The 27,974-nt window shown below is 41.5% G+C and overlaps 1 protein-coding gene across 1 annotated transcript in view; it reads left to right on the top strand.

Annotated features, from left to right (window-relative positions):
- Window positions 1–27,974, top strand: part of LOC139409025 (membrane-associated guanylate kinase, WW and PDZ domain-containing protein 2-like) — a 358,317-nt gene that overhangs the window by 186,922 nt on the left and 143,421 nt on the right. The window contains exons 11-17 of the mRNA XM_071153671.1: window positions 402–934; window positions 1,088–1,259; window positions 9,563–9,594; window positions 17,062–17,254; window positions 17,977–18,092; window positions 21,971–22,163; window positions 23,752–24,003. Of these exons, the coding sequence (XP_071009772.1) occupies window positions 402–934; window positions 1,088–1,259; window positions 9,563–9,594; window positions 17,062–17,254; window positions 17,977–18,092; window positions 21,971–22,163; window positions 23,752–24,003 (1,491 nt within the window). The remainder of the gene's footprint in view (window positions 1–401; window positions 935–1,087; window positions 1,260–9,562; window positions 9,595–17,061; window positions 17,255–17,976; window positions 18,093–21,970; window positions 22,164–23,751; window positions 24,004–27,974) is intronic.

The following is a 27,974-nucleotide window of genomic DNA, read 5'->3' as shown; positions in this document are numbered from 1 at the left end:
AGAAAATCTGTTCCCAAGTTTTCCTAGAAATAAAAAGAGAGACGTGATCATGTCTCAATGTTATCAAGGTAAATACAATCTCTTTTTGGGTATACTTTGTAAGTGCCTTAATGTGCCTTGGCAGCAACTAATGGGGATCCGAAATAAATATATAACATTTGCAGTGTACAAATTACCATCTGCTCTGACAAAAATTGGCCCCCAGCTGAATCCTGCTCTAGGGACATCGGACTTCTTCTGTGTTTACTAATTATACACACTCTATAGATCGCTAGAGATTCCCATGATAGACTTAGCTGAGACACATTTGAATGTGTTTGTTCAATACATTATGTTTTTATACCTGTTTCAGACCATCTTCTTCCATTTGATACCTAATGAACAAGAACTCTGCCTTCTAGGTGATGTCATTGTCTACATCAATGACATCTGCTGCCTGGGCACCACTCACGCCGATGTGGTCAAACTCTTCCAATCTGTTCTCATTGGACAAAGCATCACCCTGGTCCTCTGCCGGGGCTACCCCCTGCCTTTTGACCCCGAGGACCCCAGCGGGGCATCCGCCGGAAACTCCCTGACCCCCATTGGCATGGAACACCACCCCATGGTGGTGAACGGGCGTAGCAGCTACAACCATTACCTGGAGTACCTCTCCCTGAGCTCTCACCTCCCTTCGCAGGCTCTAGCCCAGCCTGGGGCACCCCACCCTGGGGACACCCACCTGGATGGGTCCTCATTACCGCTCACCAACCCCGGGTCCGCTCCTACCGTGACGCCGCGCGACGACAATGTCTCCATGGTGTCGTCAGGGGCGACGGGGATCACCGGGGGCGTGATCCAGGGGGCGGAGCTGCTGACGGTGACTATGGTGAAGAGGGCAGAGGGGTTCGGGTTCACCATCGCCGACAGCCCCACGGGGCAGCGGGTCAAACAGGTGGGGTGTTATTCTTGTGTTAACCTTCTATGTTGTACATTTTGCATTGTGTATTCTACTTCTCTATCTGTGTCCGTTTGTCCATCCGTCCCTCTGTCTGTCGTCACCCCTAGTTTTCCATCCTCATACCTGACTATGTTCCATGTTGTACAGGTGTTGGAGCCGGTTGTGCAGGACGGAGTGAGTCTGAATGAAGGAGACCTGATCCTGGAGGTGAACCAGCAGGGTGTGGTGGGGGCAAGACACGGCCGTGTGGTGGAGCTGCTCAAAGAGTGTCCTGTCGGAGCCGAGGCCACGCTACTCATACAGAGAGGAAGAGGGGAAGGTAGGTCTTTCTGTCTCTTGAACAGCCTCTTTCTGACTTGATTACCCTTTTCACACTACTGAGCTTAGCTGAGCCAAGCCGAAATGTACTAGGGTGGCTTGATTAAGCACCCACAATAGATCATAGAATGGACACAGAATCGGCTGTGTTTGCACTTGACCACACTCTATCACTATCCTTTACAATGCATGTCCCTTTGTGCTTCTGAAATGAGTGGAAGAATTAAATACACCACCATCTTTGACCCAAGGGCGTTGCTAATTACCTTAGGCTGCCTGTACCAGCCGACCCATAGAACAACTCACATACACATACACAAAGGCACACATGCATACACACACATGCAGACTTGAGGACACACACACACATTAACACATACAGTTCATTCGGAAAGTATTCAGTCCCCTTGACTTTTTCCACATTTTGTTATGTTTACAGCCTTATTCGTAAAAGGATCTGACCCCTTTTCAAATTTTTGCCTAAAATGACATCCCCAAATTTAAATGGATTAAATTGTTTTGTCAGCGATTTCAGACTCGACTCTTTTTGGGTATGACGCTACATGCTTGGCACAGATCCTCTCAAGCTCTGTCAGGTTAGATGGAGAGCATTGCTGCACAGCTATTTTCAGGTCTCTCCAGAGATGTTTGATCGGGTTCAAGTCCGGGCTCTGGCTGGGCCACTCAAGGACAATCAGAAATTTGTCCCGAAGCCACTCCTGCGTTGTCTTGGCTGTGTGCTTAGGGTCGTTGTCCTGTTGGAAGGTGAACCTTCCCCCCCCAGTCTGAAGTCCTTAGTGCTCTGGAGCAGGTTTTTAATCAAAGATCTCTATGTACTTTGCTCCGTTCATCTTTCTCTCGATCCTAGCTAGTCTCCCAGGCCCTGCCCCTGAAAAAGATCCCCACAGCATAATGCTGTCACCACCATGCTTCACCGTAGGGGTGGTGCCAGGTTTTTCTTCCAGGCGTGATGCTTAGCATTCAGGCCAAAGAGTTCCATCTGGGTTTCATCGGACCAGAGAATCTTGTTTCTCATGGTCTGAGAGTCGTTTAGATGCCTTTTGACAAACTCCAAGCGGGCTGTCAAATCAAATCAAACTTTGTCATATGCGCCAAATAAATGCTTGCTTACAAGCCCTTAACCAACAGTGCAGTTCAAGAAGAAGAAAATATTTACCAAGTAGGCTAAAATAAAAACTAATAATAAAAAGTAACACAATACGAATAAAAATAATAGGGCTATATACAGGGGCACCTGTACTGAGTCAGTGTGTGCAGGCTAGTTGAGGTAACCTGTACTTGTAGGTGGGGGCGAAGTGACTTTGCATAGGTAACAAACAACCAGTAGCACCAGTGTGCAAAAGGGAGGGGGGGTCAATGTAAATGTTGTGAATTGTTCAGCAGTCTTATGGCTTGGGGGTAGAAGCTGTTGAGGAGCCTTTTGGTCCTAGACTTGGCGCTCCTGTACCGCTTGCCGTGCAGTACCAGAGCGCCAAGTCTAGAACCAAAAGGCATGTGCCTTTTTACTGAGGAGTGGTATCTGGAGTGGCCAGACGCCACTCTACCATAAAGACCTGATTGGTGGACCAATTTTATTGGTCACATACATATATTTAGTAGATGTTATTGCAGGTGTAGCAAAATGTTTGTGTTCCTAGATCCAACAGTGCAGTAATATCTAACAATACAAAGAAATCTAACAAGTTAAATAATGGAATTAAGAAATATATAAATATTAGGACGAGCAATGTCAGAGTCCGGACTTTACAGTGTATATACTGAACAAAAATATAAACACAACATTGCAACAATTTGTCTGAGTTACAGTTCATATATGGAAATCAGTCAATTGAAATAAATTCATTAGGCCCTAATTAGGTCCTGATTTCCCAATAACTGTTGGTCACAGATACCTTTTCTTTTTAAAGTAGCGGGTGTGGATCAGAAAACCAGTCAGTATCTGGGTGAACACCATTTGCGACACATTTCCTTTGTTGATCAGGCTGGTTGATTGTGGCCTGTAGAATGTTGTCCTACTCCTCTTCAATGGCTTTGCAAAGTTGATGGATATTGGCTGGAAATTAAACATGTTGTTGTACATGTCAATCCAGAGCATGCTCTGGTGAGCATGCAGTTCATTGAAGAACAGCGACATTTTCAGCTTTCAGGAATTGTGTACAGATCCTTGCAACATGGGGTCGTACATTATTGTGCTGAAACATGAGATGATGGCACGACAGTGGGCCTCAGGATCTCATCACGGTATCTATGTGCATTCAAATTGCCATTAATAAAATGCAATTGTGTTCATTGTTCGTTGCTTATGCCTGCCCACACCATAACCTCACCACCACCATGGGGCACTCTCTTCACAATGTTGACATCCGCAAACTGCTCGTCCACACGACACCATACACATGGTCTGCAGTTGTGAGGCCTGTTGGGCGAACTGCCAAATTCTCTAAAACAATGTTGGAGGTGGCTTATGCTAAAGAAATTAACATTCAAATTCTCTGGCAACAGGTCTGGTGGACATTGCTGCAGTCAGCATGTCAATTGCAGGCTCCCTCAACTTGACATCTGTGGCATTCTATTGTGTGACAAAACTCCACATTTTTAGAGTGGCCTTTTATTGTCCCCAGCACAAGGTGCACCTTTGTATTGATCACGTTGTTTAAACAGCTTATTGATATGCCACTCCTGTCAGGTGGATGGATTATCTTGGCAAAGGCGAAATACTCACTTACAGGTATATAACAAAAATGGTGCAAAACATTCTAGAAAAATAAGCTTATGGAAATGTCTGGGATATTTTATTTTTAGCTCATGAAACATGGGACCAACACTTTGTATGTTGCGTTTATATTTTTGTTCAGTGTATATGTTATGGGATGGATAGACAATATGGACAGTATATGGATAGAATATGTAGTATTTCTGAACAATAGTATATGTACAGCAATAGTTAAATAAGATGGGCCTAACATACATAACCTCTCAGGTTACATATGAAATGGTAAAACAGTATGTAAACCATATTAAAGTGACCAGTGTTTTTATCTAAACCCTAATTAGGCAAGTCGGTTAAGAACAAATTCTTATTTACAATGACGGCCTACCCCGGCCAAACCCTAACCCGGACAGCGCTGGGCTAATTGTGTACCGCCATATGGGACTCCATATCACAGCCGGTTGTGATACAGACTGGAATCGAACCAGGGTCTGTAGTGATGCCTCTAGCACTGAGATGCAGTGCCTTAGGCCCCCAAGTGGTGCAGCAGTCTATGTGGTGCAGCAGTCTAAGGCACTGAATGGTAGAGTATGCTGGTCGAGTGCATGGTAGAGTATCCAGGTGATAGCCGGCTAGTGACAGTGACTAAAGTTCAGGGCAGGGTACTGGGTGGGGGCTAGGGGTGATTATTTAACAGTCTGATGGCCTTGAGATGGCAGCTGTTTTCAGTCTCTCGGTCCCAGCTTTGATACACCTGTACTGACCTCGCCTTCTGGATGGTAGAGGGGTGAACAGGCCGTAGCTCGGGTTGCTGTGGTCTTTGTGGATCTTCTTGGCTTTCCTGTAACACTGGATTCTCTAGATGTCCTGGATGTCAGGCAGTGTGCCCCTTTGATGCTTTGGGCAGACCACACTACCATCTGGAGAGCCCTGCAGTTGCGGACTGTGCAGTTGCGGTACCAGGCGGTGCTAAAGCAAAACATGATGCTCTCAATTGTGCATCTGTAAAAGTTTGTGAGTTTCAGGTGCCAAGACAGATTTCTAAAGCCTCCTGAGGTTGAAGAGGTGCTGTTGCGCCTTCTTCACCACATTGTCTGTGTGGGTGGAACATTTAAGTTTTTCAGTGATGTGTACGCTCCGAGGAACTTGAATATTTCCACCTTCTCCATTGTGGTCCCGTCGTTGTAGATAGAGGGGTGCTCCTTCTGCTGTTTCCTGAAGTCCATGATCAGACCCTTTGTTTTGTTGACATTGGGTGAGAGGTTATTTCCCTGGCACCACACTCCCAGGGTCCTCACCTCCTCCCTGTAGGCTGTCACATCGTTGTTGGTAATCAGGCCTACTACTGTTTTGTGGTCCGCAAACTTGATGATCGAGTTGGAGGCGTACGTGGCCATGCAGTCATGGGTGAACAGGGAGTAGAGGAGGCGGCTGAGCACGCACCCTCGTGAAGACCCAGTGTTGAGGATCAGTGAAGTGGAGGTGTTGTTTCCTACCTTCACCACCACTTCAGTGGCCCGTCAGGAAGTCCATGACTCTCAAAGCACTTCATGATGACAGAAGTGAGTGCTATGGGGCGATAGTAATTTAATTCAGTTACCTTTGCTTTCGTGGGTACAAGAACAATGGACATCATGAAGCATGTGGGGACAGCAGATTGGGTTAAGGAAAGATTGAATATGTCTGTAAACACTCCAGCCAGCTGGTCTGCACAAGCTCTGAGGACACGGCTAGAGATGCCGTCAGGGCCTGCAGCCTTGGGAGGGTTAACACGTTAAAAAGTTTTACTCATGTTGGGCATGGAGAAGGAGAGCCCACAGTCCTTGGTAGTGGGCCACATCAGGAATTTTGTCCCATTCCTCCTGAAAGAGCTGGTGTAACTGAGTCCGGTTTGTAGGCCTCCTTGCTCGCACATGTTTTTTCAGTTCTGCCCACAAATTTTGCGATGGCCACTCCAATACTTTGACTTTGTTGTCCTGTAGCCATTTTGCCACAACTTTGGAAGTATGCTTGGGGTCATTGTCCGTTTGGAAGACCCATTTTCGACCAAGCTTTAACTTCCTGACTGATGTCTTGAGATGTTGCTTCAATATATCCACATAAATTTCCATCCTCATGATGCAATCTATTTTGTGAAGTGCACCAGTCCCTCCTGCAGCAAAGCATCCCCACAACATGATGCTGCCACCCCCTTGCTTTATGGTTGGGATGGTGTTCTTCAGCTTGCAAGCATCCCCCTTTTTCCTCCATACCGATGGTCACTATAGCCATTGGCTTTTTTATGGCGGTTTTGAAGCAGTGGCTTCCTTGCTGCTGAGCGGCCTTTCAGGTTATGTTGATATAGGACTCTTTTTACTGTGGATATCGATACTTTGTACCTGTTTCCTCCAGCATCTTCACAAGGTCCTTTGCTTTTGTTCCGGAATTGATTTGCACTTTTCGCACCAAAGTACATTAATCTCTGAACTCGTCTCTTTCCTGAGCGGTATGACGGCTGCGTGGTCCTGTGGTGTTTATACTTGAGTACTATTGTTTATACAGATGAACATGGTACATTCAGGCGTTTGGAAATTGCTCCCAAGGATGAACCAGACTTGTAGAGGTCTACAAATTGTTTTCTGAGGTCTTGGCTGATTTCTTTTGATTTTCCCATGATATCAAGCAAAGAGGCACTGAGTTTGAAGGTAGGCCTTGGAATACATCCACAGTGACACCTCCAATTTACTCAAATGATGTCAATTAGCCTAACATAAGCTTCTAAAGCCATGACATCATTTTATGGAATTTCCCAAGCTGTTTAAAGTCACAGTCAACGTAGTATATGTAAACTTCTGACCCACTGGAATTGTGATACAGTGAATTCTAAGTTAAATAATCTGTCTGTAAACAATTGTTGAAATAATTACTTGTAGATGTAGATTACAAAGTTGATGTCCTAACCGACTTGCCAAAACTATAGTTCGTTATCAAGAAATTTGTGGATGTGTTGAAAAACCACTCCACAAATGAAAATCCACTCCCAATGAAAAACCACTCACAATGACTCCAATCTTAGTGTATGTATAAACTTCCGACTTCAACTGTATGGGCATTTCTTAAATGGCATGGTTTCCCAGATGGTGTTATAAAAAATGTAACAAATTTGTTTGCAAAATTAACTGTTCAAGTGAATATAAACCACTCACTGACCGAAGCCTTCATTGTTGAGAGGCGTAAAGCAGGCTTGTCCTCTATGTGCTGGCCATCAGCCCCTTGTTAAAAAATAATTTTAAAGGATGAAAGGATAAAAGGTGTATCTGTTGGAAATAGTCGTGTAGTTATCTCTGCTTATGCCGACGACGTCTTTATTCATTCGCAAGAAGAATTACATTTCATCATTTTGGATTCTATGAGAAAGAGCTTTCTAAACCTATAGAATTGAAATATTAAATGTAATTGCTCAGCATCTATATACGTGGAACGAATTTGACTAAGAAAAACTGGGATAGAGAAGAAGCTATAGTTCATGAGGTGGCAGTTTTTCTTGCGTTTTTTGATGAAACAAACGATCTGTTATAGTCACAGCCGTGATTTAACCAGTTTTAGAAACTTCAGAGTGTTTTCTATCCACACATACTAATCATATGCATATACTATATTCCTGGCATGAGTAGCAGGACGCTGAAAAGTTGCGCGATTTTTAACAGAATGTTCGAAAAAGGAGGGGGTAGACTTAAGAAGTTAACTTCTTAAGTCTACCCCCTCCTTTTTCGAACATTCTGTTAAAAATCGCGTTGACGTTGATTTACTTGCACATGATAGAACATTAGAACAGAGCCCTGTGGGTCCTGGTCAAAGGTAGTGCACTAAACAGTATAGGGAATATTGTGTCATTTGTGAAGCAGACCATGACTAAAACACTTTTATTCCATATAGGTCGATTGGCTCTCACGTTCCGACCCACATTCCGTCTGACTTCTGTTAGAATCTTAAAGCACCTCTCCGTAATTAGTTTTCCAGCTCAATGCCATCCCCGGAAATATTATAAATTGAAATAGCCAAACCATTGAACAGCATCAAATATCCAAACTTGTGCCTTTAAAGCCCTGTACCCCTGTGTATACATTCATTGACTGTTTTTTAGCTGGCTGACCTTCAACTATAGTCCTCCCAGTGTTCTCTCACTGACAAAGCACAGGACAAATAACCACTTCTCAATGGCATGCTGCTAACATTTCTCATGAAACACTCGCTTCCCCTGTCCCGCTGCCCACCACAACACTGTTATCCAGGGTCCTTCAGAGGAGCACTGAAGCGGAATAAACGCAGATAGTTCCACATGATTCTTCAGATGCTGCTATAGCTGCTTTGCTAGTTACAGTACAACTTTTATCATATGAACTTGCTGCTTGTGAACAATTAAGGAGACAGCATTTCTACCGTAATTGCATGTTAGCGGACAGTATAAATGTATATATTGGGTCTCTCCCTTTCTCTGTACGCTCAGTGTGCGTGTCTTTGATGTGTTGGAGTCACAGGGGGCCTGTGTTAGTGAGGTTGTTGTTTTAGCGGCTACGCTATGTTAGGCTTCCTGTATGTGATGTACCCATAGAGTTGGATAGAGAGCACACTTGGCCCGAAGCCTGCTTTTGCATGGGCATTGTAATGGAGGGCTTTCACCATTTTGAAGTAGCCAACTATGTTGGGCCTCCTACGGGTTAAGGAAGGATCACAGAATTATATTCAGGTCAGCCAATGCTTTATACTCCTGAGAAAACATTGCAGCACTAAAGGTGGCAGTAAATCATCAACCTTGGCTTTATCCCCGTTCAGACAATACACACTTGTGCACAGTAGATGGTGGTATGCACATTTTTCAGTTAATTTACAGACTGCCAGTATACTCATGTAGGATTAGAAGAAGAAAGTACAGCTATCCCTCAATGGCGCTGTGCATAAGCAGCCATTGCAAAGATAGGAGATGCAAAGATAGGAGATGAGCTCTCTTGTTAATCTCTATCGGTTGTTGTGATGTAGCGACTAGGCTATGCTAGGTTTCCTGTGTTTACCCTGTGATGTACAACTCTTCCCAGCCCAGCTAGGAGTTATTAGGGATTTTTTTTAAGGATCTGCTCCCTCCAGCCTACAGCTAATGATGCAATTGTGTTTAAAACAAATGCAACCAGCAAACTCATTTAGGGGCAAGTTCCACAAACAATGCCAAAACAAGAGGAATAGGAAATGCAGTAAACTGTGAATGTTTTCTCTGGGTTACGAAGGGTCGTTTTCACAGTCTAATGTTGATAAAAACAGAGGTTGGTTTTGTGAGTATAACCAGTTACACTGGTTTTTAGGTAGAATGGTGTCCCTCTGCTCTCATGTTATGTGTAATAGCCTAAGATGTATGGATTCAAATAGAATCTGTGATAGTTCATTCTTGTTCTGTATTCCAGTTCTTACATTGCACTGACATTAGCCTATTCCCTCTTGTACTGTCTTTCTCCCCCCCCAAAAATGTTGGTCTGTGTTATAAGATACAGTTATTTTCCTGTGTCTGCTCTCAGGACTAAAATGTGTTGTCTGTTTCTCTGCAGGTCACCTCTCTCCATGGAAGACCTCCAAACAGGTAAAACACAACTATTTGTGCGTGTATATTTATTTGATTACAGAGGGAGAAGGGTGACAGTAACATATTTAATCAGTGTGTGTGTGTGTGCGTGCGGGTTTGTCTGTCTCCGGGACTTAATTGAGCAGCCTGGGAGATGTTTTTGCCTTTGCTTCACTGCTGATTTAACCAGTCTTTCTTGACCTGCTTAGACCATTGGTGGTAGCTTATTATGTATTTGTACAGTAATTCTCTGAAAAGAGGATGGGCTCGTGTTATTTTTGCTTCAATTAGGCACATTTTTATAGTGGTGGTTTTGGCTTTGAAAACAATTATTTAAAGACATGCTCCGGAACTTTGGCGACAGCTTAGTATTTTTTAAACCTCCTGCTTTATGCTGTCAATGTATAGTTCATACATGCATAATCTATGAGTAGAATTACTGTGTTAGCTACCTCTATTAGCCACAAAATCCCTAGCCGTGCGGCACCATTTTCTTACATTTTCCACCATGTGGGCCAGACCCCTAGCAATTCAAGTTCTAACCAATGAGCTTCAGCCCCTTGTCATTTGAGTGACAGCTAGCAAGGTGCAGACACAGCAGAGCGAAAGAGAGAGCAATGACATTGTGCACTTACGTGATGTTGTACATCATTGTTGAGGATAACTTTTGGCTCGTGAGCACCACTTTAAGAACTACTGGCTAAAATGTATAGGGTAAATCCAATTGAATTCAATCACTTTTTGGCAGCACCCATTATGATTTGAACGAAACCTCCTATACATATTTGCCCAATGTAGAAGTGCTCAGGAAGTGACTTTTGGACCTGAATGCCAAAACAGTCAAGATACAAATGTGCTCCAAGTTGACCCCACCATACCATGAGACATCCATGTCTTCATCACTGGAAATGATAAATGGCATTTTTTGAGTTTGATATCACTTAAAAGCTTAGAAACAGTATACTGTCCTCCTTATAGCGTGTGTAACCATAACTTCACAGCCAGCTAAACTCCATTCAACAAGAAACTGAAACAGAGTCAGGGATAGGCTTCCAAAAACCTCCAGTGTTTTATTGATGAAACGGAGTGAAACTGAAACATAAAATAATGGAAATACTGATACAGCTTAAGTCTAATATATAAATACACAATACAGTGTTTAGCCAACAACTGTATTTTTTAAAATTCTAAACCCCAATAGTGCGCACACTTCACCTGAATGAAAGGAACTAGCTGCTACATCAATTAACAGACACTCTAGGCAGGGTGGTACACTTGACATAAAATCTGAATTAGTACAAATACTCTCTGATACAACAGAGATAAACATCTTAGAAAATAATTTGTACTCACAAGCAATGCTTTCGAAGGATTTAACAACAAGGATGGCAGGAGATAACCAGCAGTGCTGCAACCGTCAACAATGAATCTTATTTAAATTACTGCCTAGTTCCCTTTTCAGCACCAAAGACAAAACACAAGCTAGATGTAATTCAATTGAATGGCCCCCGGGTGGTGCATATCAAAGTGTATATAAACCCTGAACGGAGCAGAACAAACAGATTGTCAAACTTCAACATTTCTGAATATACATATATATTTTTTTACCTTTAACGTCAATGATCTAAAAACACGTAAACTCAAATGTTTTTCACATTCTAATTTGTTGTACCATAGACCCTATTTTACATTCTCTAAGGTTTTTGTGTTGTGCCCGCCATCAGTTGAGACAGAGCATACTCTTTAATACAGGGTGGTTGTCATATTTTGGCTGATAAATGGACTAAAATGGGAATACATTTGACATTTCAACTTCCAAGTGGTACCACAAAGATGGTTGGAGGTCCACACATCAGACAATGTAAATTGAATGGGAATATCTGTTGTTTTAAATTATAATGTCAATCCTCCATAGGAAACCTATTGAAATAAAATCAAATTGTATTTGTCACATGCGCTGAATACAACAGGGGATAGACCTTACAGTGAAATCCTTACTTACAAGCCCTTAACAAACAATGCAGTTTTAAGAAAATACCTTTAAAAAAGTAAGAGATCAGAAAAAGAAATGATTAAAGCAGCAGTAAATAACAATAGCGGGGGCTATATGCAGGGGGTACCGGTACAGAGTCAATGTGCGGGGCTCCGGTGTCGAGGTAATTAAGATAATATATACAGTGCCTTGCGAAAGTATTCGGCCCCCTTGAACTTTGCGACCTTTTGCCACATTTCAGGCTTCAAACATAAAGATATAAAATTGTATTTTTTTGTGAAGAATCAACAACCAGAGGGACACAATCACGAAGTGGAACGACATTTATTGGATATTTCAAACTTTTTTAACAAATCAAAAACTGAAAAATTGGGCGTGCAAAATTATTTAGCCCCTTTACTTTCAGTGCAGCAAACTCTCTCCAGAAGTTCAGTGAGGATCTCTGAATGATCCAATGTTGACCTAAATGACTATTGATGATAAATACAATCCACCTGTGTGTAATCAAGTCACCGTATAAATGCACCTGCACTGTGATAGTCTCAGAGGTCCGTTAAAAGCGCAGAGAGCATCATGAAGAACAAGGACACACCAGGCAGGTCCGAGATACTGTTGTGAAGAAGTTTAAAGCCGGATTTGGATACAAAAAGATTTCCCAAGCTTTAAACATCCCAAGGAGCACTGTGCAAGCGATAATATTGAAATGGAAGGTGTATCAGACCACTGCAAATCTACCATGACCTGGCCGTCCCTCCCTTTCAGCTCATACAAGGAGAAGACTGATCAGAGATGCAGCCAAGAGGCCCATGATCACTCTGGATGAACTGCAGAGATCTACAGCTGAGGTGGGAGACTCTGTCCATAGGACAACAATCAGTCGTATATTGCACAAATCTGGCCTTTATGGAAGAGTGGCAAGAAGAAAGCCATTTCTTAAAGATATCCATAAAAAGTGTAGTTTAAAGTTTGCCACAAGCCACCTGGGAGACACACCAAACATGTGGAAGAAGGTGCTCTGGTCAGATGAAACCAAAATTGAACTTTTTGGCAACAATGCAAAACGTTATGTTTGGCGTAAAAGCAACACAGCTGAACACACCATCCCCACTGTCAAACATGGTGGTGGCAGCATCATGGTTTGGGCCTGCTTTTCTTCAGCAGGGACAGGGAAGATGGTTAAAATTGATGGGAAGATGGATGGAGCCAAATACAGGACCATTCTGGAAGAAAACCTGATGGAGTCTGCAAAAGACCTGAGACTGGGACGAAGATTTGTCTTCCAACAAGACAATGATCCAAAACATAAAGCAAAATCTACAATGGAATGGTTCAAAAATAAACATATCCAGGTGTTAGAATGGCCAAGTCAAAGTCCAGACCTGAATCCAATCGAGAATCTGTGGAAAGAACTGAAAACTGCTGTTCACAAATGCTCTCCATCCAACCTCACTGAGCTCGAGCTGTTTTGCAAGGAAGAATGGGAAAAAATGTCAGTCTCTCGATGTGCAAAACTGATAGAGACATACCCCAAGCGACTTACAGCTGTAATCGCAGCAAAAGGTGGCGCTACAAAGTATTAATAAACTTAAGGGGGTTGAATAATCTTGCACGCCCAATTTTTCAGTTTTTGATTTGTTAAAAAAGTTTGAAATATCCAATAAATGTCGTTCCACTTCATGATTGTGTCCCACTTGTTGTTGATTCTTCACAAAACAATACAGTTTTATATCTTTATGTTTGAAGCCTGAAATGTGGCAAAAGGTCGCAAAGTTCAAGGGGGCGGAATACTTTCGCAAGGCACTGTACATGTAGGGGGAGGCGGGCAATGCAAATAGTCTGGGTAGCCATTTGATTAGCTGTTCAGGAGTCTTATGGCTTGGGGGTAGGAGCTATTTAGGAGCCTCTTGGACCTAGATTCGGCACTCCTGTACCGCTTGCTGTTACGTAGCAGAGAGAACAGTCTATGACTAGGGTGGCTGGAGCCTTTGACAATTTTTAGGGCCTTCCTCTGAAACTGCCTGGTATAGAGGTCCTGGATGGCAGAAATTATAGTAATACAGTAGCAGTCAGTTTGGACACAACTACTCATTCCATGTTTTTTCTTTATTTGTACTCTTTTATATATTGTAGAATTGTAGTGAAGACATACACATTTGGAATCATGTACTAACCAAAAAAGTGTTAAACAAATCCAAATATATTTGAGATTCCTTTCAATCAACAGGTGCCTTGTTAAAAGTTAATTTGCGGAATTTCTTTCCTTCTTAATGAGTTTGAGCCAATCAGTTGTGTTGTGACAAAGTAGGGGTGGTATACAGAAGATAGCCCTATTTGGTAGAAGATCAAGTCCATATTATGGCAAGCAAAGTGAAAAGACTGTGAAGGCCGTCATTGAAAATAAGAATTTGTTCTTAACTGACTTGCCTAGTTAAATAAAGGTAAAATAAAAATGTTTAAATTACTTTAAGACATGAAGGTCAGTCAATAAGGAAAGTGTCAAAAGCTGAGAGTTTCTTCAAGTGCAGTCACAAATGCTACTACTACCACAGCATTCTGCAGTGATACAGCATCTGGTTTGCGCTTAGTGGGATGATCATTTGTTTTTCAACAGGACAATGACCCAACACACCTCCTTGCTGTGTAAGGGCTAATTTGACCAAGAAGGAGAGTGATGGAGTGCTGCATTAGATGACCTGGCCTCCACAGTCACCCGACCTCAACCCAATTGAGATGGTTTGCGATGAGTTGGTGTATAGAGTGAAGGAAAAGCAGCGAACAAGTGCTCAGCATATGTGGGAATTTCTTCGCGCTAGTTGGAAAAGCATTCTATCAAGGCAAATGGTGGCTACTTAGAAAAATGTAAAATACATTTTGATTTTTTTAACACTGACGATTTACACTGTGTCACGCCCTGGCCTTAGATATATCTGTTTTCTTTATATTTTGGTTAAGTCGGGGCGTGACTATGGTGGGTACGCTAGTTTTTGTATTGTCTAGGGTTATTTGTATGTCTAGGGTTTTTGTAGATCTAGTTAGTATAGCTTCACGTTTTGTTTTGTTATTTTGTTAGTCTGTTCAGTGTTTCATTCTTTAATTAAATAAGAATGTACGCACACCACGCTGCGCCTTGGTCCGATCGTTATAACAATCGTGACACACTGATAATGACTTGAGGCCAAAACGTTTGTGTTTTGTTGTCACCTTTAATTTATGCACTTTCTATGATTTTTTGGGCACCATGATGTTTTAATAAATATCTTTATTTTGCATTCAAGCCTCGGCTTTTGATTTATTCCTTTATTCAACAGTGCACGGGTCTCTATCTTTTCTGGTAATTGTAATTAGTTAATTAGTCAATTAAATTTAAATGTCAATGGTGAACCAGCTAAATTGCCGTGGTTTGAAGCGATAGGTCCATTCTATGAATTACATGTCCATGATTTGAAATGACACCCACCCTGTATTCAAGAGCAAATTGTGTCTCAACCAATGGCGGGCACAACACAAAAACCTCAGATGTGAAAAAGTTCTAAACTACAACATATCGAATCTGAAGCGTTTTTATATAATTGATGTTAAAGGTTACATTTTTTAATAAAATAATAAAGAAATAATAAAATACATTTGTAGGACTTTAAACTATGTGGAATTGAAAAACCTCTGAATGAAAAACACCTATGAACTGAATGCCCTATTGATTTGAGTGGTAATTCAGTGTAATTCAGCTTTAAAATGCAAATGTGTACGCAGTTATCTAAACATGACTGGATTAAATTAAAGTAATTGACATACATTTGAAGTCAGAAGTTTACATATACACTTAGGTTGGAGTCATTAAAACCTGTTTTTCAACCACTCCACAAATTTCTTGATAACAAACTATAGTTTTGGTAAGTTGGTTAGGACATCTACTTTGTGCATGACACAAGTAATTTTTCCAACAATTGTTTACAGATAGATTATTTCACTTATAATTGACTGTATCACAATTCCAGTGGGTCAGAAGTTAACATACAGAAAAATGACTGTGCCTTTAAACAGCTTGGAAAATTGCAGAAAATGATGTCATGGCTTTAGAAGTTTCTGATTTGCTAAGTGACACAATTTCAGTCAATTGGAGGTGTACTTGTAGATGTATTTCAAGGCCTACCTTCAAACGCAGTGCCTCTTTGCTTGACATCATGGGAATATCAAAAGAAATCAGCCAAGACCTCAGGGAATTTTTTTTTGTAGACAACCTCAAGTCTGGTTCATCCTTGGGAGCAAATTCCAAATGCCTGAAGGTACCACATTCATCTGTATAAACAATAGTACGCAAGTATAAACACCATGGGACCACGCAGCCAACATACCGCTCAGGAAGGAGACATGTTCGGTCTCCTAGAGATGAATGTACTTTGGTGCGAAAAGTGCAAATCAGTCCCAGAACAACAGCAAAGGAACTTGTGAATATGCTGAAGGAAACCGGTACATAAGTATCTATATCCACAGTAAAACAAGTCCTATATCGACATAACCTGAAAGGCCGCTCAGCAAGGAAGAAGCCACTGCTCCAAAACTGCCATAAAAGAGCCAGACTATGGTTTGCAACTGCACATGGGGATAAAGATGGTACTTTTTGGAGAAATGTCCTCTGGTCTGAAGAAACAAAAATAGAACTGTTGCGCCATAATGACCATTATATTTGGAAGAAAAAGGGGGATGCTTGCAAGCAGAAGAACACCATCACAACCGTGAAGCACGGCATCATGTTGTGGGGGTGCTTTGCTGCAGGAGGGACTAGTGCACTTCACAAAATAGATGGCATCATGAGGGTTGAAAATTATGTGGATATATTGAAGCAACATCTCAAGACCTCAGTCAGGAAGTTAATGCTTAGTCGTAAATTGGTCTTCCAAACGGACAATGACCTCAAGCAAACTTCCAAAGTTGTGGCAAAATGGCTTAATTAAGGACAACAAAGTCAATGTATTGGAGTGGCCATCACAAGGCCCTGACCTCAATCCCATAGAGAATTTGTGGGGCAGAACTGATAAAGCGTGTGCGAGCAAGGAGGCTTACAAACCTGAATCAGTTACACCAGCTCTGTCAGGAGGAATGGGCCAAAATGCACCCAACTTATTGTGGGAAGCTTGTGGAAGGCTGCCCAAAACATTTGACCCAAGTTAAACAATTTAAAGGCAATGCTACCAAATACTAATTGAGTGTATGTAAACTTCTGACCCACTGGGAATGTAATGAAAGAAATAAAAGCTGAAATAAATCATTCTCTCTACTATTATTCTGACATTTTCACATTCTTAAAATGAAGTGGTGATCCTAACTGACCTAAGACAGGGATTTGTTACTAGGATTAAATGTCAGGAATTGTGATAAACTGAGTTTAAATGTACTTAGCTAAGGTGTATGTAAACTTCCTACTTCAACTGTAAATATTTTTCCTTTATCCTATCCCATCACTATCTGTCTCTACTGCTTTGCTGTGCCTTCAGATACCAGAGCAGTGGGACCCCCATGGAAGTCCCCAGACTTGCTTGTCAGCCCCAGTGCTTCCCACGGGCACACCCTTCTCTACCCAGCCACAGCATCACACCTCAGTCCCCGACTCCACGGAGGGCTTCGACCTCAACAAACCCGACCCATATGACCTCTATGAGAAGTCCAGGGCCATCTACGAGAGTAGACGTGAGTATTGTTACATGGTGTAAGATAAAGTTTCCACTAGACAAAGACCTTGGGTAAGTTTGGGATTTTCCCCACTGAGAGAAATTATGATTGGGGGAGGGGAAGCTGATCTTAGATCTGTACCTTGGGGAAACTTCACCCCGGAATGAGTACCACACTTCCGCTTCCTGGTTCTGCACTGGTGGCTTATAGGAGGTGGAGACTTTCCTTAACTGAGAAGATGTGGCAACGTAATGTCTGTTTTGTCCAGTAGTGGCAGAAGTTATATCCACAGCAACCAAAACCAACAACTAAATCAACATAGCTTCATAACATTATGGAGTATTATTTAGGTATGGCATATTGAGATAATGCTTAACAACACTAAATGTGAATACTGAATATGCAATCAGTAGAATTTGTACCGTCTGTCTTTTTTCTTATTCAGTCTGTGAAGGATATTGATCTCTTAATCCTGAAAGATTTCAAATCAGTGCTGCATTCTCTCCTCTCTTTGCCACCGTTGTCTGTGTTTGTGGGGGAATTCTCTGCATTCAAATTCTTTCTTTCTCACTATCTGCATCTCCTCCTCTTTCTCACCTCTTTTATCCTTGTTTTTTCTACTCCTCTCCCTATCGTTCTCTCTCTCTCCCTCTCTCTCCCTCTCCCTTCCCTCTCCTTCCTCATCCCCTCCCTTTCTCCCTGTGCCTCCCTCCCACTCTCTCTTTCTCTCCCCCTATCAGGTCCAGAGTACCAGGAGGTGGAAGTTCACCTGTTGAGGGAGAAGACTGGGTTTGGCTTCCGCATCCTGGGGGGAGACGAGGCCGTGCAGGCTGTGAGTCCGGACGCCCGCGACAAGGCTCGTATGGGACGGGCTGGACAACACACACCATTATACACACCTAGCATGTCTAACCTCATTGGGGCGGCAGGGTAGCCTAGTGGTTAGAGCGTTGGACTAGTAACCGGAAGGTTGCGAGTTCAAACCCCCGAGCTGACAAGGTACAAATCTGTCGTTCTGCCCCTGAACAGGCAGTTAACCCACTGTTCCCAGGCCGTCATTGAAAATAAGAATTTGTTCTTAACTGACTTGCCTGGTTAAATAAAGGTAAAATAAAAAAAAATTAAAAAAAATTGAACACACCTGCTGTCTGCTGCTGCCTACACACCTAACACACTGAACAACATGTAATACAAACCTTACATCATTTATACAACGGGTGGGTCTAATCCTGAATACTGTTTGGTTAAAACAGCATTCCTGTAAAACAGTGTCTATCCACAAGTTACCGCAGGCATTTTAACATCATAGAACAAAGTAAATCGGCTAAATTTATCTGACTGCGCAATCCACTGTCTCATCAGCCCAGCCAAGCAATCTATAAACTTGATCTACACTATAAATAGCATTATCTCCCATTACTTTTAGACAAACATTTGGTTTTTAGCAGCGTAGATTTGTATAAACCTTGCTGTCTGTCTCTCCGACTTTGCAACATTATTTCAATATTCAAATTTGATCTCCAGCTGTCCCATAGTAATGAACGTGTCGGGACGAGACCGACAGGCAGGCAGCATTTCTCAACCAGTCGAAATCAGGAATCAGATAACATAATTTTTATGTATATACAGTATACAAAGAAATGTCAATTGAAAAAAGGTCAGATGAAAGAAAGTGCACCTTTCCAGCTTTAGTTTGAAGTGATTGTGTTAGCTTTGTTGTCCTGACGAGTGAGCAAATGTTCTATGCCAGGTGAAATCACGCCTCATTAGCTCATTGTTATGGATGTATCCAAATAAATGTTTCTATAAAACAGCTTATGCAAATGCAGATACTGTTATATTGGCTGCACTTTTTGACGTGACTGTAAGTTAGCCGTAGTTGGCTAGCTAGCAAGCAAGGGATAAGAACGTTGTCAGACAGTTTGGCAATGGAACATTTCAAAGTAACAACTGGGTCACGTCCATAGATACAGAACAAAAACACTGAACGACTGGGTCGCGTCTCTGTTAACTGAACCGATAGACCAGCCAGCCAGCTTGGGTACCAACCCTAGATTTGTTTTGGGACTATATCTTGTGGAAGGATGAAATATTATGAATAAATTCATCAAAATAATTTTTTTAATGAAAATATGTCAATCATTATTTGAATATGTTGGTATGGTGTTAGGTGTTTATTACTTAAAACCTCTTACTTCTACCCCCACTTTTTTTGAAAATTCTGTTAAAAATCGCGCAACTTTTCAGCGTCCTGCTACTCATGCCAGGAATATAGTATATGCATATGATTAGTATGTGTGGATAGAAAACACTCTGAAGTTTATAAAACTGGTTAAATCACGGCTGTGACTATAACAGATCGTGTGTTTCATTGAAAAACGCAAGAAAAACTGCTCTCTGAAAGCAAAAAATAATTTCCATAAGTCACTTCCACCAGTTGTTAAAAGAGAACAGAATTTAATGGGAATCTGCCTGCACCTCATACAAATTCCGCACGATGGCGCCATTGTACTAATTTTCAATTGAATTAATTGTTGGAAAATACATCTGTCTGAACTCCAGTTTCCCAGTCTTCACCCGGATGCAGTTTAAGGAGAGATCAGATGGCATTGTTTTTGAAGTGAGGACCTATTGAAGAGACATCGCCCTGTAATCATTTTGATAGATTATAAACGTTTACTAATACCTAAAGTTGGATTACAAAAGGATTTCGAAGTGTTTTGTGAAAGTTTATCGTCAACTTTTTTAATTTTAAAAAATTACGCAGCGTTTAAAAACGTTGATTTTTTCTGAATGACACAGCTTCCATACAAAGCTATTTTGGGTATATATGGACCGATTTAAACGAAAAAAAGACCCAATAGTGATGTTTATGGGGCATATAGGAGTGCCAAGAAAGAAGCTCGTCTAAGGTAATGAATGTTTTATATTTTATTTCTGCGTTTTGGGTAGCGCCGGCTATCGCAAAATCTGTTGTTTACGTGTCGAGCTGGCATTTTGGGGGGTGCATGCTATCAGATAATAGCTTCTGATGCTTTCGCCGAAAAGCATTTTAAAAATCTGACTTGCTGGCTAGGTTCACAACGAGTGTAGCTTTAATTCAATACCCTGCTTGTGAATTTTGATCAAAGATTGAGTTGTAACGAGTACATTTAGCATTTAGCGTAGCGCATTTGCATTTCCAGGGGCATACTTGGGACGTCTGCGTGTCAAGTATTCTCAAGAAGTTAAGTGATAATGCCCTCGAAGCCGGTGTTTGGAGGAGATATTGACACGACTTCGTCTCAGGCCTAACACCCCTGCCAATATATCCTCCAAACACGGGCTTCTCGAGCATTATCACTTAACTTCTTGAGAATACTTGACACGCAGACGTCCCAAGTATGCCCCTGGAAATGCAAATGCGCTACGCTAAATGCTAAATGTACTCGTTACAACTCAATCTTTGATCAAAATTCACAAGCAGGGTATTGAATTAAAGCTACACTCGTTGTGAACCTAGCCAGCAAGTCAGATTTTTAAAATGCTTTTCGGCGAAAGCATGAGAAGCTATTATCTGATAGCATGCACCCCCCAAAATGCCAGCTCGACACGTAAACAACAGATTTTGCGGTAGCCGGCGCTACCCAAAACGCAGAAATAAAATATAAAACATTCATTACCTTAGACGAGCTTCTTTCTTGGCACTCCTATATGCCCCATAAACATCACTATTGGGTCTTTTTTTCGTTTAAATCGGTCCATATATACCCAAAATAGCTTTGTATGGAAGTTGTGTCATTCAGAAAAAATCATCGTTTTTAAACGCTGCGTAATTTTTTAAAATTAAAAAAGTCGACGATAAACTTTCACAAAACACTTCGAAATCCTTTTGTAATCCAACTTTAGGTATTAGTAAACGTTTATAATCTATCAAAATGATTACAGGGCGATGTCTCTTCAATAGGTCTTCACTTCAAAAACAATGCCGTCTGATCTCTCCCTCAACTGCATCCGGGTGAAGACTGGGAAAATGGAGGTCAGACAGAAGGATTTTCCAACAATTAATTCAATTGAAAATTAGGACAATGGCGCCATCGTGCGGAATTTGTATGAATTGCAGGCAGATTCCCATTAAATTCTGTTCTCTTTTAACAACTGGTGGAAGTGACTTATGGAAATTATTTTTTGCTTTCAGAGAGCAGTTTTTCTTGCGTTTTTCAATGAAACACACAATCTGTTATAGTCACAGCCGTGATTTAACCAGTTTTATAAACTTCAGAGTGTTTTCTATCCACACATACTAATCATATGCATATACTATATTCCTGGCATGAGTAGCAGGACGCTGAAAAGTTGCGCGATTTTTAACAGAATTTTCAAAAAAGGAGGGGGTAGAAGTAAGAGGTTTTAAGTAATAAACACCTAACACCATAATAGCCAACTACACCTAATGTCATCTTACACACATCTAACCAACTTAGAGTTCCATTATTATATTTTTTTACGACCCAACTGATTTCAAATCAAAATGCAAGTTATAGATCTGTCATTCTCATTGAAAGCAAGTCTTATAAGCGGTATATCCGTTCTATATGCAATATTTTTTTATTGGTTTGTTTTTTAATTCTTTGCTACGAAACGTTTTGCGACAGTATGGCCCACTGAACATGTCCGATAGAATTCAACTATGTTTATTTATTCCCACCCAGCACACCTATAAATGTGCTGCTAATATAGATTGTCGTTGAACAGATTGTGATTGGGGCGATCATAGAGAAAACTCCTGCAGAGCGCGATGGACGTCTTCGACCTGGGGACGAGCTCATCTCCGTGGATAAAATGGTGGTTGCTGGGAAACCACACAGATACGTGATCGACCTGATGCACGCCGCTGCACACAATGGTCAGGTCAGCCTGAAGGTCCGGAGGAGAGTCCACTTCTTCAGTGAGTAGAATTCACTACAATGTATACACTAATTCACTAATCACTACTATACTACGTATACACTAATCACTACTGTAGTACACTATACACACACACTACACCAGTGGCGGTCAGTGCCATTCAAGATGAGGGAGGGCGATTGTTTTTCATGTGCATGGCCTTATTTCTATTACAGCATATTGGATGACTGTCATTCATATTCCATTACACAGTTTAATGTAACAGTGATAGGTTTAGGCTACTATATGATACTCAAATTTTCTCCATACCCATTGTGATGTTGCTACAACTTAGCCTCTGAATTAAAGTTTACAATGTAGGTGCACACAGGTCAAGACAAAAATTTGAGCTGACAGTGAGTGACACATTCAATACCGCCTTGCACACTCTTGCCTGCATCGAGCTGATATAGGGTGTAATCATTAGTCCAACAGTTGCAAACAAGTTTCTATTGCACAAATTCAGGTATGTTCATCTTCGTTTTGTTCCATTTGTTTCCATTTAAGTTTTTTTTCAACAGAATTGGCGGAATTAATACACCCCTGATCACGTGCAAACACAATTCACTTTCATAGCTTCCACGCTTTATTCCTTCTCGTATCTATGTGCTCTCCTCCTCTCACCTTGTCCATTCACTAGTGGACTTCAATGCACAAACACATCAGGCAAAAAAACTTTCCAAGCCAAATCATATGACAACCATTACACACAGCCTACATCGTTGTCACCATATTAGCTAAAGTAACGTGATAGTCAGCATATCTAATATAACTAACGCCTCATTAAAGCTGATACAATCATGCAGTAACGGCAATAAATTAGTAAAAGCTTACCTTGACTTGGAAGAGTTCCAGTGTTGTGTTGGATAGTGTTTGAGTATGCTAAACTAGCTAGCTGCATTTGCTAGCTAAGTAAGTGAAACTGAAAGTGAAAAGTGACTCTCTCTCTCTTGCTTCTCCTTCATTTTGGAAGAAATTAATTTGTTCAAAACTTTTCAACTATTGTTTTTCCTCTCACTTTCAGTCAACTACTCACCACATTTATGCACTGCAGTCCTAGCTAGCTGTAGCTTATGTTTTCAGTACTAGATTCATTCTCTGATCCTTTGATTTGGGTGGACAACTTGTCAGTTCATGCTGCAAGAACTCTGATAGTTTGAAGGACAACTTCCCCACTTACTGTGTAAGTCTATGGGAGGGGGTAAGAACCATGAGCCTCCTGGCACCCAGAGGAGGACGGAAGCGAGCTGTCCTCCAGCTACACCATAGTGCTACCCTACAGAGTGCTGTTGAGGCTACTGTAGACCTTCATTGCAAAAAAGTGTTTTAATAAATGTTTTTTTGACGTGATTATATTTATTATAGTTTTATCTAAAAAGTGTAAATGTTTTATGATTTTTATTCTTATGAAATTCACTGAGGAGGATGGTCCTCCCCTTCCTCCTCTACACTATATACATTATATAATGGCCAGATCAGGCTGACGGTCAGGAGGAGAGTCCACTTCCCGGGTGAGAAGGGTAAGTAGCATAGAGGGGGTAGAAAGTCACCTTCAACATCTCTCTCTCGATTTCTGCTGCCCTCTGTAGGTGAGGTGTTAGGGGTGAACGGCCGTAGCCCTGGCTACGTGTCCACGCAGCACAATTCCCCGCACAGCGACGTCGCCTCAGCTTCCTGTCCCGTAACCCCCGGCAATGTCCCGCCACCATCCACCACCTCCCCTCCGGAGGGCACCGTCCCCCTGCATACCAGTGATGTCATCATCCACCGCAAAGAGAACGAGGGCTTCGGCTTTGTCATCATCAGCTCGCTGAACCGACCAGAGAACACAGCTGTCATCAGTGAGTTACACGATGTCTCTCAAGTGCCGTAGGAATGTAATCACCAGAGTAAAACTACTAAAGTAACTCTATTTCTGTCTTTCGCTTTGGGTTATTCTGGAATAGAACAGGATGGGTGCGTAGACCATTTGGGATTTTCTGTTAATTGATAGTTACACAACACCACTCCATGTGTTTTAAAGTTAGCCAAGAGGGGAGATAAGCCTTTTGCCATGATGTTAGAACACTTGTAATAACTCCGAAAACATTACACTTCTACAACTACCCCTCCCTCTTGGCCAGTCCTTTCCCTTCGATGTTGTCAGATCTGTGAGGTAGAAGCAATTTGGCGGAAGCTTTAGCACTACACTGTGGTAAATATATACCGTACTTATCCAAACCCTTCAGACAAGCTAACATCGAGGGGTTATGGCCAAAGGGTAGGGCAGGGTTGCCCAAACTTGGTCCTGGGGACTGTGCCTCGAGGAGGCATTCTCCTATTTCCATTTATATTTTTACTATCTGTGATAAACACACCCCTCTCAAAGTACCGGGTAAGAGGTTGAGACAATCCCTGGTTTACAGTGGAATTATCTGATTTGACCCTAACATCTCAAATGAGGCTGTGAATGAAACTTCTGAATGCCGGCCTATGGTTAATCTATAGAATTTTATCGAAATTGAGCATTCAGAAGTTGTAAAGGCACTCAAATCTATTGACCTTAAGAAAACGGCTGGCCCGGATAAATTGAACACATTTCTTTTAAGTGGTGCAGAGATCATTGCTACCATCCTTCTCTACCACTCTCACTCATACTGTATTGGCGAGTAATACAATTCCAAAAGTCTGGAAAGCAGCCTACACCTTTTTACATAAGGGTGGAGATCCATCCCAGATGGATAACTATCATCCCATATCTAAACTGTCTGCACTGGCAAAAATGTGGGAAAACCTGGTGAACTCAGTTGAAAGACTTTCTTTATGATAACTCAATTTTATCTAAATTCCTGTGGTAACTAAGGCTGTAGGTGATATTCTAGATGTTCAGGACAAGAAACGTGTTTTGTTGTGGGAATTAAAATCATGTAAGGGAGAAGAGACTTTCAATTTCTTCAAACAATCAACCTTTAATATTGATTAATTATTGCAATAATGGAGCTACGGTGGTCGTTGACCCACCCGTAGGTGATTGTTCTGAGCCTGAATAATATACAAACGCAATGTAGTTATGTAGAAGCACAAAAACTGCTTAGTCATGGTTATTTTCACCACTCCCCAGCAGATAGGGGCATCATAAGAAACCTTGCTTTCTTCTTGTGGCTATTCTTTCGGATCAAATCAAAATTAAATGAAATGTATTTATATAGCCCTTCGTACATCAGCTGATATCTCAAAGTGCTGTACAGAAACCCAGCCTAAAACCCCAAACAGCAAGCAATGCAGGTGTTGAAGCACGTTGGCTAGGAAAAACTCCCTAGAAAGGCCAAAACCTAGGAAGAAACCTAGAGAGGAACCAGGCTATGAAGGGTTGCCAGTCCTCTTCTGGATGTGCCGGGTGGAGATTATAACAGAACATGGCCAAGATGTTCAAATGTTCATAAATGATCAGCGTGGTCAAATAATAGGTCTGGGACAGGTAGCACGTCCGGTGAACAGGTCAGGATTCCATAGCCTGTGTGAGGTCATAGCGTGAGGTCATAGCGCACAAACAAGTGATAATGGCAGTTACATTACTCCTTTCTCTACCAAGTTAGCCTCTGTTCTCTTCATATCTCAACACAACTGTGCCCTTGAAGATAGTAAAAGAACAGGATGGACTGAAGAACTGTGGTCACTCTGAGGCTCTTTGTCTTATGCTGTGTGACCAAGTTACTCAGAAGCAAAGATGATTGGAAACAAGAACAGGTTGTTCTGTCCCTCAAGTTCTCTCTATGCCGTAGTCGCCATGAATGTCCTTGACTACACGCCTGGACCAGCAGCGGGGAGTGAACGTGGAAGAGAGGAACCACCCTTTCTCAGAAGCACAGCATTGTTAGAATGATAATGTCTCACACTAGTTCATATATTTATTAACTATTAATTTTAAACCAATCAGGTAAATAGGTAATTTTTATCTCACATTTTCACTTTTTATTAACTTATCAATGGCCTTCGACACTGTTGACCATGCCCTGCTGTTGTATAGACAAATATAAAATATAAATATATATATTTTAAGTGTTGATGCATTGGATTGGTTACAAAACTACCTTTCTGACAGAACTCAAGTGTTTGGCACCGGAGGGTATGACATCTGAGTTTCGAAGGCTTACAAAAGGAGTTCCCCATGGCTCTATTTTAGGTCTGATCCTTCTTACACTGTATATTAATGATATAGGGAAGACTGTTGACTCTGCAAATCTGTATGCTGATGACCCAATTATTAATTCTAGCGCATCTAATATTGAGAAGGCTTTTCAGGAAGCTGATCAGATTTTCATTTTTAAAGTTGTGCTTAGTGCAAGGAAAACAATATACGGTTTTCTCTTCTCTGAATGTAGACAGATGGAGTCACAGGCAGATTTTAACTCTAAAAGGCTAGCAAATTGATTGGGTCATCTACTAAAAATATCTTGGGATTTGGTTAGAGGAAAATCTGAATTTTAAACCGCACATTGACCAAGAAACTGAAATTGGTTTTTATTTTAGGAACAAAGCACTTTTTATCGGTTCTGGATTATGGTGATGTTAGCATGTACGTTAAAAACTCTGGACATGGTGTATTACTATATCACTCACCAAATACTGATTTTTATGCCATTGCAAAATGTACCTCTCTCTCCACCAGGAGGATAAGCACTGGTACACTTTTGTGTACAAGGCATTGAAAAGGCGACTTTGTATCTCTGTTCCTTAATGCGTCAGCATGCATCAGTTCTACTGGCGCCTAGCTGAACTCAGCTAGCCGAACCAAACGAGTGTGCTCGCATACTCCCTTAAAAGACCTTCGCTTGAAACATGAGAAAAAAGTGGCAATAGTACTTTTTGTCCTTTTTGAGATGTCGTAGCCAGTATACACTTCCTCAAAATAGTCCAAATTAATCTAAGATCACTCAAGGAGTCTGTCATTAAATTTAGTTTCGCAATTTTACATCTAACTAAGATGTTAGGTGCAGTATTTCTCAATGGAAAAAAATTGTGAAAATGAGTCGTCTCGTTGAATGACAACAAATACTTTATTGAGGAATCACAGACGAAGAGGCTTGCCTCCAGATTTTTGGGGGGTGTTTTTTAACCCTCGCTGAAGTTGAAAACAAATAAAAATGTCACAAAATGTCGTCATAATATATGCACAAACTATACCAAACTATTTTGGCTGGGAAGCATGCGGGACCCTTTACTGACCAGATCAGTCACCCAATACAGTCTTTGTTCACAGTCGCTGCTGTCCTTGTCTGTTCCTAAGGTTAGAACTGAGATGGGAAAACAATATTTTTCCCATAATACCCCTTCATCCTGGAACATGCTTCAAAATATATTAAAGTTAGGGGAGTTACTGTCCTTGCCTGTTTTTAAGACTGATCGATGACTGTTTTTGACAGCTGCAGTTGTTTTTAATCTTCAAATGTATCTGTAACTTCTGACACTTTTGTATTATATAAAATGACGCCGGAGGTTATGACTGCCGCTTTAATTAAAGTCTCCTAAACAACAAATTTTTTACATATTGTTGTTGCTACCATCTCTTATGACCGAAAAGAGCTTCTGGATATCAGAACAGCGATTACTCACCTCGAACTGGCTGAAAATGTTTCTTTAATGAGGATGACCCAAAGGATATACTGCTTTGTCAAGGCCCAAATCCCCATAATCAGCATTAAGAAAAGACAGAGGAAAAGGGGGAGGATGGCGGGGTGCCTTTTAGGAATTCGCAAACGAGTAGGTAAACCACCACTTCCCTCCGTATTATTGGCCAACCTGCAATCGTTGGAAAACAAACTACAATTAAGGC

The sequence above is a fragment of the Oncorhynchus clarkii genome, chromosome 1 (genome assembly GCF_045791955.1).
Source record: "Oncorhynchus clarkii lewisi isolate Uvic-CL-2024 chromosome 1, UVic_Ocla_1.0, whole genome shotgun sequence".
Classification (NCBI taxonomy): Eukaryota; Metazoa; Chordata; class Actinopteri; order Salmoniformes; family Salmonidae; genus Oncorhynchus; species Oncorhynchus clarkii.
The sequence above is the reverse complement of the archived record's forward strand: the minus strand, read 5'-3'. Positions and strand labels throughout refer to the sequence as shown.